At 40.5% G+C, this 16,930-nt stretch overlaps 1 protein-coding gene across 3 annotated transcripts in view; it reads right to left on the reverse strand.

The window, feature by feature from the left end:
• The window catches only part of ANAPC1 (anaphase promoting complex subunit 1), a 99,098-nt gene that overhangs the window by 44,992 nt on the left and 37,176 nt on the right, over window positions 1-16,930 (reverse strand). For all 3 annotated transcript variants that reach the window (XM_070068804.1, XM_002709586.5, XM_008254032.4), the window contains 8 exons: window positions 14,443-14,534; window positions 13,616-13,764; window positions 9,594-9,672; window positions 9,195-9,231; window positions 9,026-9,096; window positions 7,469-7,647; window positions 3,739-3,953; window positions 1,530-1,648 (listed from right to left, as the gene is read on the reverse strand). In XM_070068804.1, the coding sequence (XP_069924905.1) occupies window positions 1,530-1,648; window positions 3,739-3,953; window positions 7,469-7,647; window positions 9,026-9,096; window positions 9,195-9,231; window positions 9,594-9,672; window positions 13,616-13,764; window positions 14,443-14,534 (941 nt within the window). The remainder of the gene's footprint in view (window positions 1-1,529; window positions 1,649-3,738; window positions 3,954-7,468; window positions 7,648-9,025; window positions 9,097-9,194; window positions 9,232-9,593; window positions 9,673-13,615; window positions 13,765-14,442; window positions 14,535-16,930) is intronic.

A 16,930-nucleotide genomic window follows, 5' to 3' on the forward strand; every position in this document is an offset into this window, starting at 1 on the left:
TAGCTTTTTGTACCTAAAAGCAAACTCAACTGCTCTATTAAATAATACCACAATGGTAACAAGTTCATGAGCTATACTTAATATTTTATCAAAAAAGGCAGAGATCAATATTGAAAAAGGAAGTAATCTTTCTGAAACATCCCCTCATCATATGCATGAGACATAACATTCACAAATAGAAGAAAATGAAAGGTGAAAGGTAAAACAGATTTTCTTCAATAAGAGTAACAACACACAAAAACGTAACAGGTCACATCAATGTAGGTCAAGGAACTATTTTAAGGAAGTGTTTTTCCATAAATTAATGTACTATCAAGACAAGATAACCTTATTTTCCCCTTTACTGTCATACCTACTAGAATGATTAAAAGAATAAAACATTATATCACTGTAATGAACACATTTTAAGTTCAATTAAACAAATGCAAATTCAATTAAACATATTCAAAAAAACAATGATTCCTGCATTTTTTTAATGCCAACTCATGCATCACTTGGGTATGAAGTCACATGGATTTAATATATTTTAACATTTGCCAATTGTCCATCAGATTCTATTCTTCTTAAACCCAATTTTTTTTTTTTAACTTATTTGAGAGAAGGAGAGCATGTGATTGCTGGTTCACTCCCCAAATGCCTGCAGTGGCTAGGACTGGGTGTGCCTGAAGCTAGGAACCAGGATTACAATCCAGGTATTTCACATGGGTGGCAGGAACCCAACTACTTGGACCATAAATGCTGCCTCTCAGGGTCTACATGAACAAGAAGCTTGAATTAGGATCCAGAGACAGGAATCAAACTCAGGTACTCTCACATGGCAGGCAGGCATCCTACCTTAGGTTAAATGCCCATTCTCCTAACACAGCTTTCATATGAAAATGTTCATACAAACAATTAAAGACTAGTAAAATGAACATCAAGAACCAATAATTTGTTCAGATTCAGACACAGTTACTTTATCTCTCAGAGAACAATTTAAATATTGAAAGTATTCCCATTAGGGGCCAACACTGTGGCACAGTAGGTTAAACCTCCATCTGCAGTGCCAGCAACCCATATGGGCGCCAATTCAAGTCCTGGCTGCTCCATTTCCAATCCAGCTCTCTGCTATGGCCTGGAAAAGCAGTGGAAGATGGCCCAAGTGCTTTGATCCTTGCACCCAAGTGGGAGACCCAGAAGAAGCTCCTGGCTTCAGATTGGCCCAGCTCTGACCGTTGCAGGCAACTGGGGCGTGAACCAGCAGATGGAAGGCCTCTCTCTGCCTCTGCCACTCCATCTTTCAAATAAATAAATAAATTTTTTTAAAAAATTGAAAATTTGTAATGGGCTATATTCTGCTTCCTTCAATGTTTAGCTTGACTTACTATTTAATGAGCTTTGATATCCACTACTGGCAACTATTCACAATATCTTAAATCACCAGGGATGGAGGGAGTATATCTTTGATGTTAACAAAAAATTCAAAAGCACTCCATTTATGCAGGTACTCGATCATTTTCCTTTCTCATTAAGCCCAGACCTTAACATACCGGTGAGATTCAATTTAGGAATAGGAAGGGGTTCTGTTGGAACAGGATGGTATGAAAACAAGGTAAACATCCCTCGTCCTACTGGAAGGGCCATGGTTCGCTGACACAATTGGAGCAATCTACAAATTAAAATAAAAGTATGTGAAACGTTAAAAGAAAGCATAACAGAATGGGATTTATAAATATTCTGAATGAAGTCACAGAAATTTGAGTGAACCACCCAAACACAATTATTCTCATTTTAATATTCTTGCTCCCATAAGAGATTCCAATGGGGAGACACATTTCCTTTGTTTTCACTGAAAACCAACTGGTCTATACAACAATATAATTCTCCCAGAGTGTTCAAGAAAAAAAGAAATGTAAAACTCTACTTTGATTGCTGCTAACCTTATCAAAGGAAAACACGGTACTTTTTACATTTCATCACTGTGTTATTTTCAGCCTGACTGCCTTCAGTACATGCAAGTCCTCCTCTCACCATTTGCCAATACAGCCTCACAAGCGTCACTTCCGTGGTCTATACACAAGGAAACAATCGAGGTGTCTCTACTGGAGGTGAATGGATTTCATAGTGTCTCCACAGGATACTTAGAATTCGTTTCACCTACATCATGGCTAGATTTAGTTACAGGACTAAAATCATTGTATCAGTTATGTTCAAGTTTAAAGTGGCATCTATGGGCTATAATACAAAATTAATACAGCAGTCCCGAACTCATTTCTATGTTATTCTAGATAGTCCCTTAAAGCAAGACAGAAACTAACAGAAATGTTGGAATGGGGGCACTTGTAAGTAGTAAATACTTAGAAAAGTTTGATCTGAAGACAGAGAAGTATCCCTTCATAGGCTAACAGTTTCTCTGCAGACAAAGCTATCATAAGCTGGCTCTTTCCCTAACTGTAGAACTGCTTTTCTAGCTCACATAGCAACTCTATGAAGTACAAATGCTACAATCATGCTCATTCTTATACTTGAAGCAACTGAGATGGCAGAGGTCAAGTAATTTCCACAACTCCAACACACAGTAGTAAGTAGCAAGCTCTACACACAACCTCTGTGTCACTCCACCTCCTCATTTACAAGTGTCCAGTGTTGGGTACCGAGGGAGAGGAAACAGTGACAGGAAAACTAGGACTAACTCAGATTTTCATTAGCCTGTGGTTAAGTGTGAATAGATCTTCCCCTTGAAGCAGTACTATAAGAAGTTAGAAGAACTAGAAAACAATAGCAGGAAGATGACAACTGGCAGAGACAAGGCAGATAAAAGGACAGGAAAGAGTGTTTTTTTTTTTTTTTTTTTTTTTTTTTTTTTTTTGACAGGCAGAGTGGATAGTGAGAGAGAGAGAGAGAGAGAGAGAGAAAGGTCTTCCTTTGCCGTTGGTTCACCCTCCAATGGCCGCCGCGGCCGGCGCGCTGCGGCCGGCGCACCGCGCTGATCCGATGGCAGGAGCCAGGAGCCAGGTGCTTTTCCTGGTCTCCCATGGGGTGCAGGGCCCAAGCACCTGGGCCATCCTCCACTGCACTCCCTGGCCACAGCAGAGGGCTGGCCTGGAAGAGGGGCAACCGGGACAGAATCCGGCGCCCCGACCGGGACTAGAACCCGGTGTGCCGGCGCCGCAAGGCGGAGGATTAGCCTAGTGAGCCGCGGCGCCGGCCCAGGAAAGAGTTTAATAATTATATTGTAGTGTCCCAGGACAATAGCTCTAAAATGTCACAGGCATGTGATGCTGGTTCCTACTGAGACTCACAATTTATCCAGGGATGGATATATCATGTGTTAGTGGCAGGATACAACAAACAACAACAATAAAAAACCCCATTCTTACAAATCTAAACTACACTAAAAACAAAACTCAAAAACTATTCCTAGTCAAGACATTGAAGAATGAGTTCAGTGTTTTCCTTTGTTTGTAAATTCTTAAGATAAGCACCAACAAAATGGTTTTAGAGTTGCCTTTTCTAAACAGTACACTGTTGAATTAAACAAGATAATTATGTCCTCAAAGGCCAAATTATGAAAACACTTATGGTTTATTAAAGTTGTATGCAAACTTAAGACACATGGTACATTTCAACTTTAAAGTAACTTTTAAACCATTCTAGAGTTTTAAATGCTAAAAACTCAAAGGAAAAACAAGTATCAATAGGTTCCAAATATGATAAAAAAGAATTCAACAAGGGCTAACAAATAGTGTTTTCTTTTACCTGTTTTCTTTTTCTTCAATGAACTCATGGTCACTGAGTTCCGGGTATTGCACTACATTGACACGAACAGGATGTGCGCTTTGAAGAAGCCTTCGTACATCCTGCACCCTTAAATCTTCACTCCAAATTAATGACATAACCTCATGATTCATGTCATTCATGCCATCGTCTTCTTCCTCAGCTTCTGTTCCTGAAGGAACATCTGATGAGAGTACCTAAGTGACAGACTTTATTGTTATAATAATTTAAAAAGCAGTCAACAGTCACCTACTAAATATGAGGCTGATATACCATGACTACACCAACACAAACAAAACAAGTACTCCAAAGCAAAGCTGGGTTGGGTTCTCAACCTATACTGTATTTGTATACAATGCATACAAACTTTTCCAAAAAGTAGTATGCTGCCTACTTGGAAACACTCTATTTAACTGAGAGGAAAAGTTTAAATTTGAGAGTTCAGGAGGCTAAATCACGGAGGGAAACTTCCAACTAAATTGTAAAATATCTGCCTATATCTTAACTGCTTTGGGGCAGGCACTGTCACGTAGCAGGTAAAGATGCTGCCTGCAGTGCCAGCATCCCAGATGGGCACCGGTTAAAGTCCTGGTTGCTCCACTTCTGATCCAGCTCTGTGTGTGGCCTGGGAAGGCAATGGAAGATGGCCCAAGTCTTTGGGCCCCTGCACCTGCATGTGAGACCAGAGGAAGCTCCTGGCTTCAGAAAGGCCCAGCTCCATTGCAGCAATCTGGGGACTGAACCAACAGATGTAAGACCCTTCCCTCCCTCCCTTCCTCCCTCTCTCTCAGCTTCTGCCTCTCTGTAACTCTTTCAAATAAATAAATCTTTAAAAAATAATAATAATTAATGGCTTTAAAAAAGAATTGAGAGGCCAGCACTGTGGCATAGCAGGTTAAAGCCCTAGCCTGCAGCGCCAGCATCCCATATGGGTACTGGTTCAAGCCCCAGCTGCTCCACTTCCAATCCAGCTCTCTGCTATGACCTGGGAAACAGCAGAAGATGGCCCAAGTCCTTGGGCCCCTGCACCCATGTGGGAGACCTGGAAGAAGCTCCTGGCTCCCAGCTTTGGACCAGCTCTGGCCGTTGCAGTCATCTGGGGAATGAACCAGCGGATGGAAGACCTCTCTCTCGGGCACTACCTCTCTCTGTAACTATCTTTCAAATAAATAAAATAAATCTTTAAAAATAAAAAAAGGAATTGAATTAGTCCAAGTGGAATATGAACCTCACTCTTACTAAAGAACATATACTAAGTTAAATATTGTCTATGGATTAATGAAACAAAAGGCAAGAACTCTGGAAGGATATACACCAACAAATGGTGGAACTCAGGCAATACTTTATATTTTAGTACTTTCAATAGATTGATCACAGTTGGCTTCAATTTTTTTTATATAAATCTATTTCAAATAAAAATGTCTTAGAAGGAAAAGGACTGAACAGTAACAGAACAATTGAGAAGTTAATTCCTTTAGTGTCATCCTATCCTTTTAAATCCAACAAGTAGTTTTAATATGGGGAATCTAGATTCAGATAATTCAATCCGACTCTAACACAGATGTGAATCACAAGGAATCTCTTCATTTTCTCTCAAAAATCATTTTATGCTTTTTTTTTTTTTTTTTTTTTTTTTTGACAAGCAGAGTGGACAGTGAGAGACATTGGTTCACCCTCCAATGGCCGCCGCAGCCGGTGCACCGCGCTGATCCGAAGCCAGGAGCCAGGTGCTTCTCCTGGTCTCCCATGGGGTGCAGGGCCCAAGCACTTGGGCCATCCTCCACTGCACTCCCAGGCCACAGCAGAGAGCTGGACTAGAAGAGGAGCAACTGGGACAGAATCCGGTGCCCCAATCAGGACTAGAACCCGGTGTGCCGGCGCCACAGGCAGAGGATTACCCTATTGAGCCACAGCGCCGGCCCGCTCCTTTAACAACTGTTTTATGTTCCTTCAGCATAAGATTAATTCCCATTGAGTTTCTGCCAACACTAGAAAAAAATTGGTTTTCTGTTTAAAACAAGACAAACACCAATTCAAGTAAGATCTGCTATTTAGCTGCAAATTCAGAGATGTCAGGACCCTGCCGGAGAGAGGGTCCCCATGAACACTGATTCTGACACACGTTCATGTTAGGTAACTCTGGGGTTATAAGTAAATTTTAACACAGACTCTGAAAAAGCATTAGTAGCCTAACACATACTGTGGCTTATTAACAGTTACATGTAACAATTCAAAGTCAAATCCCACTGTTTTTTTAGAGACATGAAGTAAACAAAAGTGTCATCAGGAGTGGAATAATCACTCCATAGTCCTGCTTGAAGAGGTGCTACTATTTACTTTTAAAAGTTACCTAGGGCCGGCACCGCAGCTCACTAGGCTAATCCTCCACCTGTGGCACCTGCACCCTGGGTTCTAGTCCCGGTTGGGGCGCTGGATTCTGTCCCAGTTGCTCATCTTCCAGTCCAGCCCTCTGCTGTGGCCCAAGTGCTTGGGCCCTGTACCCGTATGGGAGATCAGGAGGCTCCTGGCTCCTGGCTTCAGATCGGCGCAGCACGCCGGCCGTGGCAGCCATTTGGGGGGTGAACCAACAGAGGGAAGACCTTTTTCTCTGTCTCTCTCTCTCACTGTCTGTAACTCTCTCTCTCTCTCTCACTGTCTAACTTTTCCTGGCCAAAAAAAAAAAAAAAAGTAAGAAAAGGTTGCCTAGTTCTAGAAGAAGCTTTAAAAGTTTTGCTTTTAAGTTTTTGTTGTTGTTAAAGATTTATGTATTAATTTGAAAGATAAATTTGAGAAGGAGAGAGAGAGAGGCAGGCAGAGAGGGAGGGAAGGTGGGAGGGAGGGGAGAGGGAGAGGAAGAGACAGAGAGAAGGAAAGGCACACAGAGAGATCTTCCATCCATGAGTTTACTCCCCAAATGGCTATGACAGATGGGGCAGGGCCAGACTGAAGCCAGGAGCCAGGGGCCCAAGGACTTTCTCTGCTTCCCCAGCAGGGAAGTGGATCAGAAGTGCAATACCTGGGACTCAAACCAGCACCCATATGGGATACTGGCACTGCACACAGCAGCTTAACACATTGCATGACAACACCAGCCCTCATTTTTAAGTTCAAGAGAGGTTGATTTAAAAACAGAAATAACTGGAGAATAATGAAATTCTTCACTATTTGCAAGCTTTGAAGATATCATTCTTAGGAAAACAGAATTAAGGATTGATAAAGACAGTATTTCAGGAAGGATAACTTGGTATCTTCCAAACTCCGGGGGGGTGGGGGTCTCATTCCTGGAGCTTGTTTTATGTAATTAAACAAATATACATATTTAAAAGGTTAAATTCAAAAAATTCAACATCAAAATATATAAAAAAGAAAAGTTACACATTAACTATCCAATTCAGGATATACTGCTCTCCCTTTTGCAATGTAATAATTAAATAGCAGCTTATAACTAATAAGGGTGAAAAGTAGGGAGACAGTCACTGCTGTTGATTGACAGTGCCTGTCCTGACTCAGGGCAAAGAAAGCACTCACAAAATCTACCATCCTCATGTTCAATTTCAAGTTAATAAGATGTCATCAATTATAAATTCCATCTGGCACACAATATAAAAGACAAACTGATACATACACTTGCAAAAAGACTTAAATGAAGAACATTTTTACTTTAAATGACTGCAGGCTAACACTGAACTTTGAACTTTCTGTTGATACTCACAGATTTCCCTCTAGGTAAGTTTCCTTCACAAGCTTGCTTAGAAAGATCTTGACGTCCAATTAAGAGGCAGACAGGTTCTGGCCAATCTGAAGCAGGCTGCTCACGACAGTGATAAATTGCATCTCTGATAGGAAGGGCAATTCCAAAGGGAAGTGTTTCCAAATCTCTTAAAGTGAATCCTTATGGTGAAAGGAAGGGAGAAAAATTTTAATTTAGGCTTGCCACTATCCCAATTATACTCTGACTCAAGTTAGTAAACATCTATTGTGACAAATAACAAATTGATTCATTTGGTCGGTGTCATGGCATAGCAGATAAAGCCACTGCTTGTGACAACAGTATCCCACATCGACACTAGTTCACATCCCGGCTGCTCTACTTCCCATCCAGTTCCCTGCTAATGACCTGGGAAAAGAAACGGAAGATGGCCCAAGTACTTGGGCTCCTGTCACCCACAAAGGGGACCAAGAAACTGGCTCCTGGCTTCAGCCTAGTCCAGCCCCAGCTGTATTAGTCATCTGGAGAGTAAACTATTGGATGGAGGACTTCTCTCTCCTTCTGTCTTTCCCTCTCTCTCTAACTATGCCTTTCAAATAAATAAATAAACCTTAAAAAAGAAAAAAAGTATTACCTTTTAACATATCATTCTATATGACACCCTTTTTTATCATTCCTATCTGTAATTGTTATTGGTTTTTTTAGTTCTTTATTTTTGGGAAAAATTTACTTAGTATTTTATTTAATTTTAAACTCTAGAGCACAGGTTTGGGGAACAGAGAATATAAAAACCTTTTTCCCTAGGGGCCGGCGCATGGCACAGTAGGTTAATCCTCCACCTTGCAGCACCGGCATCCCATATGGGCGCCAGCTTCTAGTCTCGGTTGCTCCTCTTCCAGTCCAGCTCTCTGCTGTGGCCCAGGAGGGCAGTGGAGGATGGCCCAGGTACTTGGGCCCTGCACCCGCATGGGAGACCAGGAGGAAGCACCTGGCTCCTGGCTTTGGATCGGTGCAGCGCACCGGCTGTAGCAGCCATTTGGTGGGTGAACCAACACAAGGAAGACCTTTTTCTCTGTCTCTCTCTCTCTCACTATCTAACTCTGCCTGTCAAAATAAAAATAAATAAAAATAAAAATCTTTTTTCCCTTTCCCTCTGCCCAGCTGCATATTCACGTTGGTACCAAAAATCCCTGACCTTTATCCTTCAAAAATGTCCTAAAATATTTATAAAATGATTTTCAGATGTTGTCAGAAATACCATTTCTGATATCTGAGCGTCACAATGGCTTCAAGTTTGAGTGTGCAGTAGAGCTCTTCACTCTGAGACCAGTTTCCATATCCACAACCTAGACTGGTCCCATGGCAAACAAAGACCTCACGCATAGAGATAAAAAGCTGGTATCTCAGGAAAAGGAGAGTATGACTTAGTGAATCATACCTCGATCTTGTGAGACTTTAATAAAAAAAAGAAAAGGCAGAACCCCTACCCTCCTCATGCCTTGCAGTCCTAGCAAGCACGGAGGAAACAGGTCTAGCCAGAAGCAACAGAGAAGCTCTTACCTACATTTGTCATCCAGACAACTAATTTTTCTGCTAGGCTAGAAACTGATGTAGAATGCCTGAAAGTAAACCTATGAGAGAAAAAAACATAAAGTTGTTAGACAAAAAAGTAAACTGTAACACTGTTTTTAATTTTTAACATGAAAAGCACAAACTGATCAGAAGTTACCTGTTTTCCTCTTGTTCTGCTTGTGGTTTCTGGGGGGCTAAAAGGCAACAAAATAAAATGTTATTTTCACAGTCATCAATACATGATATTTATAAGACATTTTGGAATGAGAATTCATTGGCCAATAACTCCGAAAAAAATTCATAAAATAAGCAATACTGTGTCAGGTTGGAAAGTATAATTTCCTTGTATAAAATAGTCCTTTCAACAGAAAACATGAGTTGTTAGATTTTAAATGATCCTGGTATCTGAAAAGCAGTTGTAGACTATAGATCAGAAGAGTACTACAAAAGCAATGGTCTCTAAAGCAAACACAAATATTTTAATTTTCTTACTTGAAGTCTGATACCGGCATTTATAAACACTTGCTCTGAGAGACCTAATATTATATCAACTTACCTACAGTTATTCTGGATAAATATTGTGAGGCGTCATTAGAAACCGAGCTCTCATCACCAAGTATGTAGAGTGCAATACTCTGAATATGGAAAAACATAATATTTCTTAAATCATTGAGGTACAACTAGGAAATAGTGCTAACACAGAGATTCATCCACGTTGGGCATACAACTCTATCAGTCTGACAAACTATTACACAATCACATAACTACTACCACATTCACAACACAGAACACTCCACACTTCTCAAAAGTTCCCTTGTTCCCTTTGTACTCAGCCCCTAGTCCTACACCCAGCACAGGAAACAACTCATCCTACTTCTTTAACAGCATAACACCTTTGGGATTCATCCACATTCACGCATGCATCAATAGCTTGTTCCTTTTTACTGCTGAGTAGTATTCCGTCATACAGATGTACCAAGTTTCTTTCACTTTAAAGGAAATGGCCAGTTTTCCAACAAGTTATGCCATTTTTGCAGTTACATCAGCAATGTACCAGTTTTAATTGCTCCATTTCCTCACAAAACTTTTTTTTTAAAGATTTTATTTATTTATTTGAGAGGTAGAGTTACATACAGGGAGAGGGAGAGACAGAAAGAAAGGTCTTCCATCCACTGGTTCACTCCCCAAATGGCAGCAAAGGCCGGAGATGAGCCAATCCAAAGCCAAGAGCCAGGAGCTTCTTCTGGGTCTCCCAAGTGGGTGCAGTGGCCCAAACACTTGGGCCATCTTCTAGCAAAGAGCTAGATTGAAGAGGAGCAGCCAGGACTAGAACCAGTACCCATATGGGATGCTGGCACCATAGGAGGAGACTTAGCCTACTACACCACAGCGCCCACCCCCTCAAAAACTGTTATATCATCCTAGCAAGTATCAAGTGTAGTATCCTAGTATATAACAGGTATCTAGGAATATTTCATTGTGGCTTTGATTTGTTTTATAGTTCATTTTTATAGTTCATGTATATGTTCATTTACAAGTAATGCCCAAAACATCTGCAAAACATTTATATGAGTTAAGGTCATGTACTAAGGGAAGGTAATTATTTAAAATAGAAGACCACTGCTCACCAAGAAAACTCCAAAGGCTTTTACTATAATGCCAAGACATCACACGACCAAACATCTATTTTTAAAATATTAATCGCCTCAAGTCCATTTTGGAAGTAGATGGGATTAACTATTAGGTAGAACATTTCCCCATAAACTCCAAAGAGCTGTATTGGCCTTTGCTTTGATGAAAAAAGGAAAAACATAGCTAAAGCTCTCTTAAAAGAGTCCAAAACATTTAGTACATAATGTAAATACAAAAGTACATTTTTTAAAAAGATTCATTCATTTATTTATTTGAAAGGCAGAGTTTCAGAGGGGCAGAGGCAGACAGAGACACAACGGTCAGAGCTGGCCCAATCCAAAGCCAGGAGCCAGGAGTTTCTTCCAGGTCTCCCAAGCACTTGGGCCATCTTCTACTGCTTTCCCAGGCTATAGCAGAGAGCTGGATGGGAAGTGGAGCAGCCGGGCCTTGAATCAGTACCCCTACGTGATGCCGACACTGCAGGCAGTGGCTTTACCCACTATGCACAACGCCAGCCCTCAAAAGTACATTTTTAATCTCAATTTTTTAGCTGTAAATCACATTATTCAAAGGAATAACTAGAGACAGATTAGGTCTCTCTCTCTCTCTCTCTCTCTACTAAGAAAATACACATAAAGTTTTTAGATAGTAGCTGTCCAATAAATGCTACCTTCCCTTCTTTCATTTTAGCAAATGGTAAACAAATAATACAATCTCCACTTACATAAGCAACTCAACAGTAAAAAGCCACATATGGAGGATCTGGTACCAGTTGCTGCAAATATCGCCATCAGCTACATATCACATTAAAAAAATAAACCAACAGAACAGACCTTGTGGCTCAGTAGGTGGGACCACCACATACCACGCTGGCATCCCATATCAGAGTCACAACTGGAGTCCTGGCTGCTCTGCTTCTGATCCAGCTCCTTGCTAATGTGCTTGGGTAAGCTATGGAGGATAGAAAGCTTGAGCCCTGGACACCCACATGGGAGACCCAGATGGAGTTCTAGGCTCCTGGCTTCAGCTTGGCACAGATCCTGCTGTTGCAGACATTTGAGGAGTGAACCAGAAGATGGAAGAGATAGCTCTCTTTCAGATAATAAATAAATCCTTACAAAATCCAATAAAATGCATAATGCAAAACCAAAAACCTATCAACAAAGGTAGATTGTTTAAATATTTTTATAAATTATCTGGGTGGCTGGAAAGTTATAAAGGAATACTTAAAGAATAAAAACTAAGTGAAAAGAGATGGACATTGTGGCAAGGCCAGTTAAATAGCCAGTCACTCTAGATGCCCACATCCAATATCAGAGTTCAAGTTCCAGAGCCAGTTCAAGTCCCAGCTCCTCCAATTTTGATCTAGCTTCTTGCTAATGTGCCTGGGAAGGCAGTGGATGATGGCTCAAGTATTTGGATCCTGCAACCCACATGGGAGACCCAGATATAAAAAAATTAACTAAGTGGATAAGATCTAAATTTAATCACAATAATACAAATCATTCATAAGGAAACATGGGAGAAAATCTTAATAACCTGAAGCTAAACAAAGAATTATCAGAGGCTGGCACTGTAGCATCACTGCACCACAGCATCCCATACAAGCACCAGTTCAAGTCCTCGCCTGTTTCCAATCCAGCTTCCTGCTAATGTGCCTGGAAAGGCAACAAATGATGGCCCAAGTACTTGAGTACAGGTCACCCATGTGGCAGACCAGCATGGAGCTCCTGGCTCCTGACTTTGGCCTGGCCAAGACCTGGCCATTACAGTCATTTGGAGAGTGAGATACTGGATGTAAAATCTTAGTCTCTCCCTGTCACTCTTTTTAATTAATTAAAAAGAAAAAAGAATTCTTAGAAAACACTAAAAGTAATACTCATAAAAGAATAAAACTGATAAATGGGTTTCATCAAAATTAAATTCTTTTTTTCTGTGAAACATTAAAAAAATGGTAAAACAGGACAAACTACAAACCATGAGAAAGTATCAGCAAACCATATATTTGACCAAACATCGTATGTAGAATGCTCCTAACACCCAGCAAGTAGGGAAATGAAAACTAAAAGCACCAGGAGATATAACAATACAGCCATCAGAATGACAAAAATAAAAAAGTGGCAGTAGGAGCCAGTGCTATGGCATAGTAGACTAAGCTTCCGTCTGTGGTGCTGGCATCCCATAAGGGCGCCAGTTTGTGTTCCGGCTGCTATTCCAATCCAAGTCTCTGTTTACGGCCTGGAAAAGCAGTGCAGATGGCCCAAGTGCCCAAATGGAAGATGACATGTAAGAAGCTCCTGGTTCCTGGCATTGGATCAGCTCAGCTCTGGCTGTTGCAGCCATTCAGGGAGTGAACCATCAGATGGAAGACCTCTCTCTCTCTCTAACTCTACCTCTCAAATAAATAGATCAATCTTTAAAAATCTTTAAAAAAAACACAGACAAGAATGCAGGGAAATATCTCTGCAATATTGCCAGTGGGAATTTAAGATGGAATAGACACTCTGGAAAATGGTTAACCCTTTAACAACTAAGTATACAAATACACTGACTGCACGACACATCAATCTGACCCCTAGGTAACTACCCTAGAAAGCCTATACATTCTGTATGAGTACTTACAATAGCTAAAAACTAGAACCCACCTATCCTGAACGGATGAACTAACTGTGGTACATCCATCAGATCGACTACTAATCAGCAACAGAATGCAAAGAACTGTTGATCAAGCAACAACTGGAAGAATTTCAAACACATGAGGAAATTTTGGGAGAAACAATGCAAATGCATCATATCCTAATTATGATGGTGATTACATGAAGTCTATACATGTGCTGAAATTCACAGAACTGTATCAAGAATTAAAAAAGCTTAACGTTACTATATAATTTTTAAATTAAATTTTAAAAGAAAAAAATTTAAGAAGGCAACACTCAAAACACATACCAAAACCACCAGTCTGCTTCTTTCACAGATTCCAGGGAGGTAAGGATAAGGTGGCATTCCTTCACCCTTCAGACAAGAACTCACCCACTGATAAATACTTGGTGGCTCAGTTGTAAAAAATGACGGATGATGCATAAATCCTGTTTGACCTTTAAAATTAGATTTAGTGTTCATAAAGATAAAAGAATACATTAAAATAACACTATTTTATTCTAAAGAGATGGTGATCAACAATACCTATAATTTTGAAACAAGAACAACATTGTTCTATATTCCCCAAAATGCTTCATGTTTTCTGCCATAGCAAATAACTGGCTATACCTACTATAATTTGTAGAATTTAAATGACTTCTGTTTTATCCCATCCTAGATAGAAATTTAGCAAATTCTTATGCCCAAGGCAAACAGAGAATCTAAGCAAAATCTTTGGCCTAATCTTAAGGTGAGAAAACAGAAGACACACTGAGTTCTAACAACTGAGTCCTGATTCTGAACTCCTTTAGCTCAGGGTCCAGGACAGTGCAGCAGCAATGGAATTGTTTTCTATTTGCACAGCTCAATATGGCAACTACCAAATGCTGGTGCCTACTGGGCAGCTGAAAGGTGACTAGCATACTACATTTTTAATTTTATTTAAATAAACTACATTTTTTATTTTATTTAAACCTAAATAAGACATGGCTAGGGATTGCTAAATGGATAGCAAAAGTCTAGATTGAAGTCTTAACTTAGAGGCTAAGGGTAAGAAATATATCCTCTACTATTCACTGAGAAAGATACAAATGTCACTACACTGTTCAGAAATCTCTAATGGCATGCATATTTACCTGGATCAATTGCGAACACTTGTCCAGTAGTTCTGACGAGCGTTGGATAGTCTCTATAGTAATGATCTACGTAAGGTCCCAATTTTAAGTCTCTAAAGCAATAGGAGCACAAAAAAAAGTTACAGTATTTATTCTCCCATCCCTCAGAGTTCAAGGGTTTGTCATCTGAACTTTTCCGTTTAAAAATCTTAGTTATAAGAAATAAAATAACCAAATATAGAGTCTCTTTCTTCTATTTCTGGACTATAAAGTGTCCAAAGTGACAACTGCAATCTCTTTTTGATAAATTTTGTGCAGAAAAAATTAGAAAATTTTGGTCTAGCTCCTCCTCTGTTTTTTCACTAGATAGCTGTGCAATCCTCAGCAAGGCATCTCCCTTGAACCTCAGTATTTTTTTTTAGATTTATTTATTTGAAAGACAGAGTTACAGAGAGGAGAGACAAAGAAAGAGAGAGATCTCCATCTGCTGGTCCACTCCCCAAATGGCAGCATCAGCAAGGGCTGGGCCAAGCCAAAGCCAGGATCTTGCAGCTCCATCCAGGTCTCCCACATGGATGCTGGGGCCCCAGCATGACCATCTTTCACTGCTTTCCCAGGTGCATTAGCAGGAGCTGATCAGAGTGGAGCAGCCCAGACTTGAACCAGGAGGACTTAAACCAGTGCCCATATAGGGTGCCAGTGCTGCAGGCACCAGATTAACCTGCTTTGCCATAGCACCAGCCCCCTTCAGTATTTTCTTCTAGCTAATTCACTCTGGTCTTAAAGATCAAATAATATATGTGAAAAATATCTTATAAAATGGATTAGAATTTGGGAATAATTTAAGTACAATGGAATTTTCATGACAGTGATGACTTGTCATAATTGAAATGGACAATCAGTCAAATCCATCATGATTCAGTGGCTGGTGTTGTGGTACAATGGGTTAAGCCACTGCCTGTGATGCCTGAATCTAGTCCAAGCGTCAGCTGGAGTCCCAGCTGCTTCATTTTCAATCCAGCTCCTTGTTAACGCACCTAAGAAAGCAGCAGAAGATGGCCCAAATGCCTGGGGTCCTGTACCCACAAGGATAGTCTCAGATCAGGTTCCTGGCTTCAGCCTGGCTCTGCCCAGGGCCTCTGTGGCCATTTGGGAGAAAACCAACAAATGCAAGACGTGTGTGTGTGTGTGTGTGTGTGTGTGTGTGTGTGTCTCCCCCCTCTCTCTAACTCTGCTTTTCAAATAAGGAAATAAATCTTTAAAAAAAAAAAACAAAAAACAAATTGCCATGTTTCAGAAAAGAATTTCAGTATCTCAATGAAGATTACAGAAATTCAAACATGCTATAACCGTAACTCAGAAGTTAACATTTCAAATTCAACTTCATTATCACAAAAGGTCACAAAGACTCAAATAACATCCATGTATGACCCTTAGAATTCAGGGCCAAAGGCCAGCATTCTGGTGTGGCAGGTTAAGTGACCTCCTGCAACAATCCCATACCAGAATGCCAGTTTGAGCCCCAGCTGCTCCACTTCTGATCCAGCTCCTGCTAATGTGCCAGAGAAGGCAGTAAAAGATGGCCCAAGTGCTTGGAGCCCTGCCACCCATGTGGAAACCTGGACTGACTTATTGGCTCCTGGCTTTGGCCTGGCGGTTGTAACCATTTAGAGAATGAACCAGCAGATGAAAGATCTCTATTTCTCGTTCTCTAACACTGCCTTTCAAATAAATAAATTTTTTTAAAAAGGAATTCAGGACCAAACAAAAGGTGCTAAAAAGGTTGTTGAAACATACTAGAATTATCTTACTGTGGATCTACTAGGAGTGCTTGAAAGATAGGGACAGTCACAGAATACAACAAGGAAAGCAGAATAAAAATAACCCACAACCAGCAAACAACACTCATGGTCTTCAAAGAGATTTGAGCAAGTTTCTTCATCATTAAAATAGGGATTATAATACTTATTTTGTATATAAACTATGATTATGTTAACTATAAAGCATTATTTGAATATAAGCATTATCATGAAATAGCAGACTGATTATAGAACTTACACTAGTCCAGTGAGTTGTCTTTGCAAAAAGCAAAGCTGAGCAGATCATCCCCATTTTTTCATGACTTTCCATTAATCTTAGGTCAAAGACTAAAAATTCCAGGATGGGGGACGGCACTGTGGCACAGAAGGTTAAGCCTGTGCCTAAAATGCCAGCATCCCATATGGGCACTGGTTCAAGTCCCAGCTGCTCCACTTTCAATCCAGCTAACTGCTAATGCGCCTGAGAAGGCAGCAGAAGATGGTCCAAGCCCTAGGGCCCCCACACCCATGTGGGAGACCCAGATGAAGCTCTTGGCTCCTGGCTTCAGATTAGCCCAGCCCCAGCTACTGCAGCCATCTGGAGAGTGAACCAGCAGATGGAAAAGCAATCTCTCTTCTCTCTCTCTCCCTCCTGCCCTCCCTCCCTCTTTCTCTCTATGTATCTCTGCCTTTCAAATAAATAAATCTTT

This window comes from Oryctolagus cuniculus, chromosome 2 (genome assembly GCF_964237555.1).
Source record: "Oryctolagus cuniculus chromosome 2, mOryCun1.1, whole genome shotgun sequence".
NCBI classification, from domain to species: domain Eukaryota; kingdom Metazoa; phylum Chordata; class Mammalia; order Lagomorpha; family Leporidae; genus Oryctolagus; species Oryctolagus cuniculus.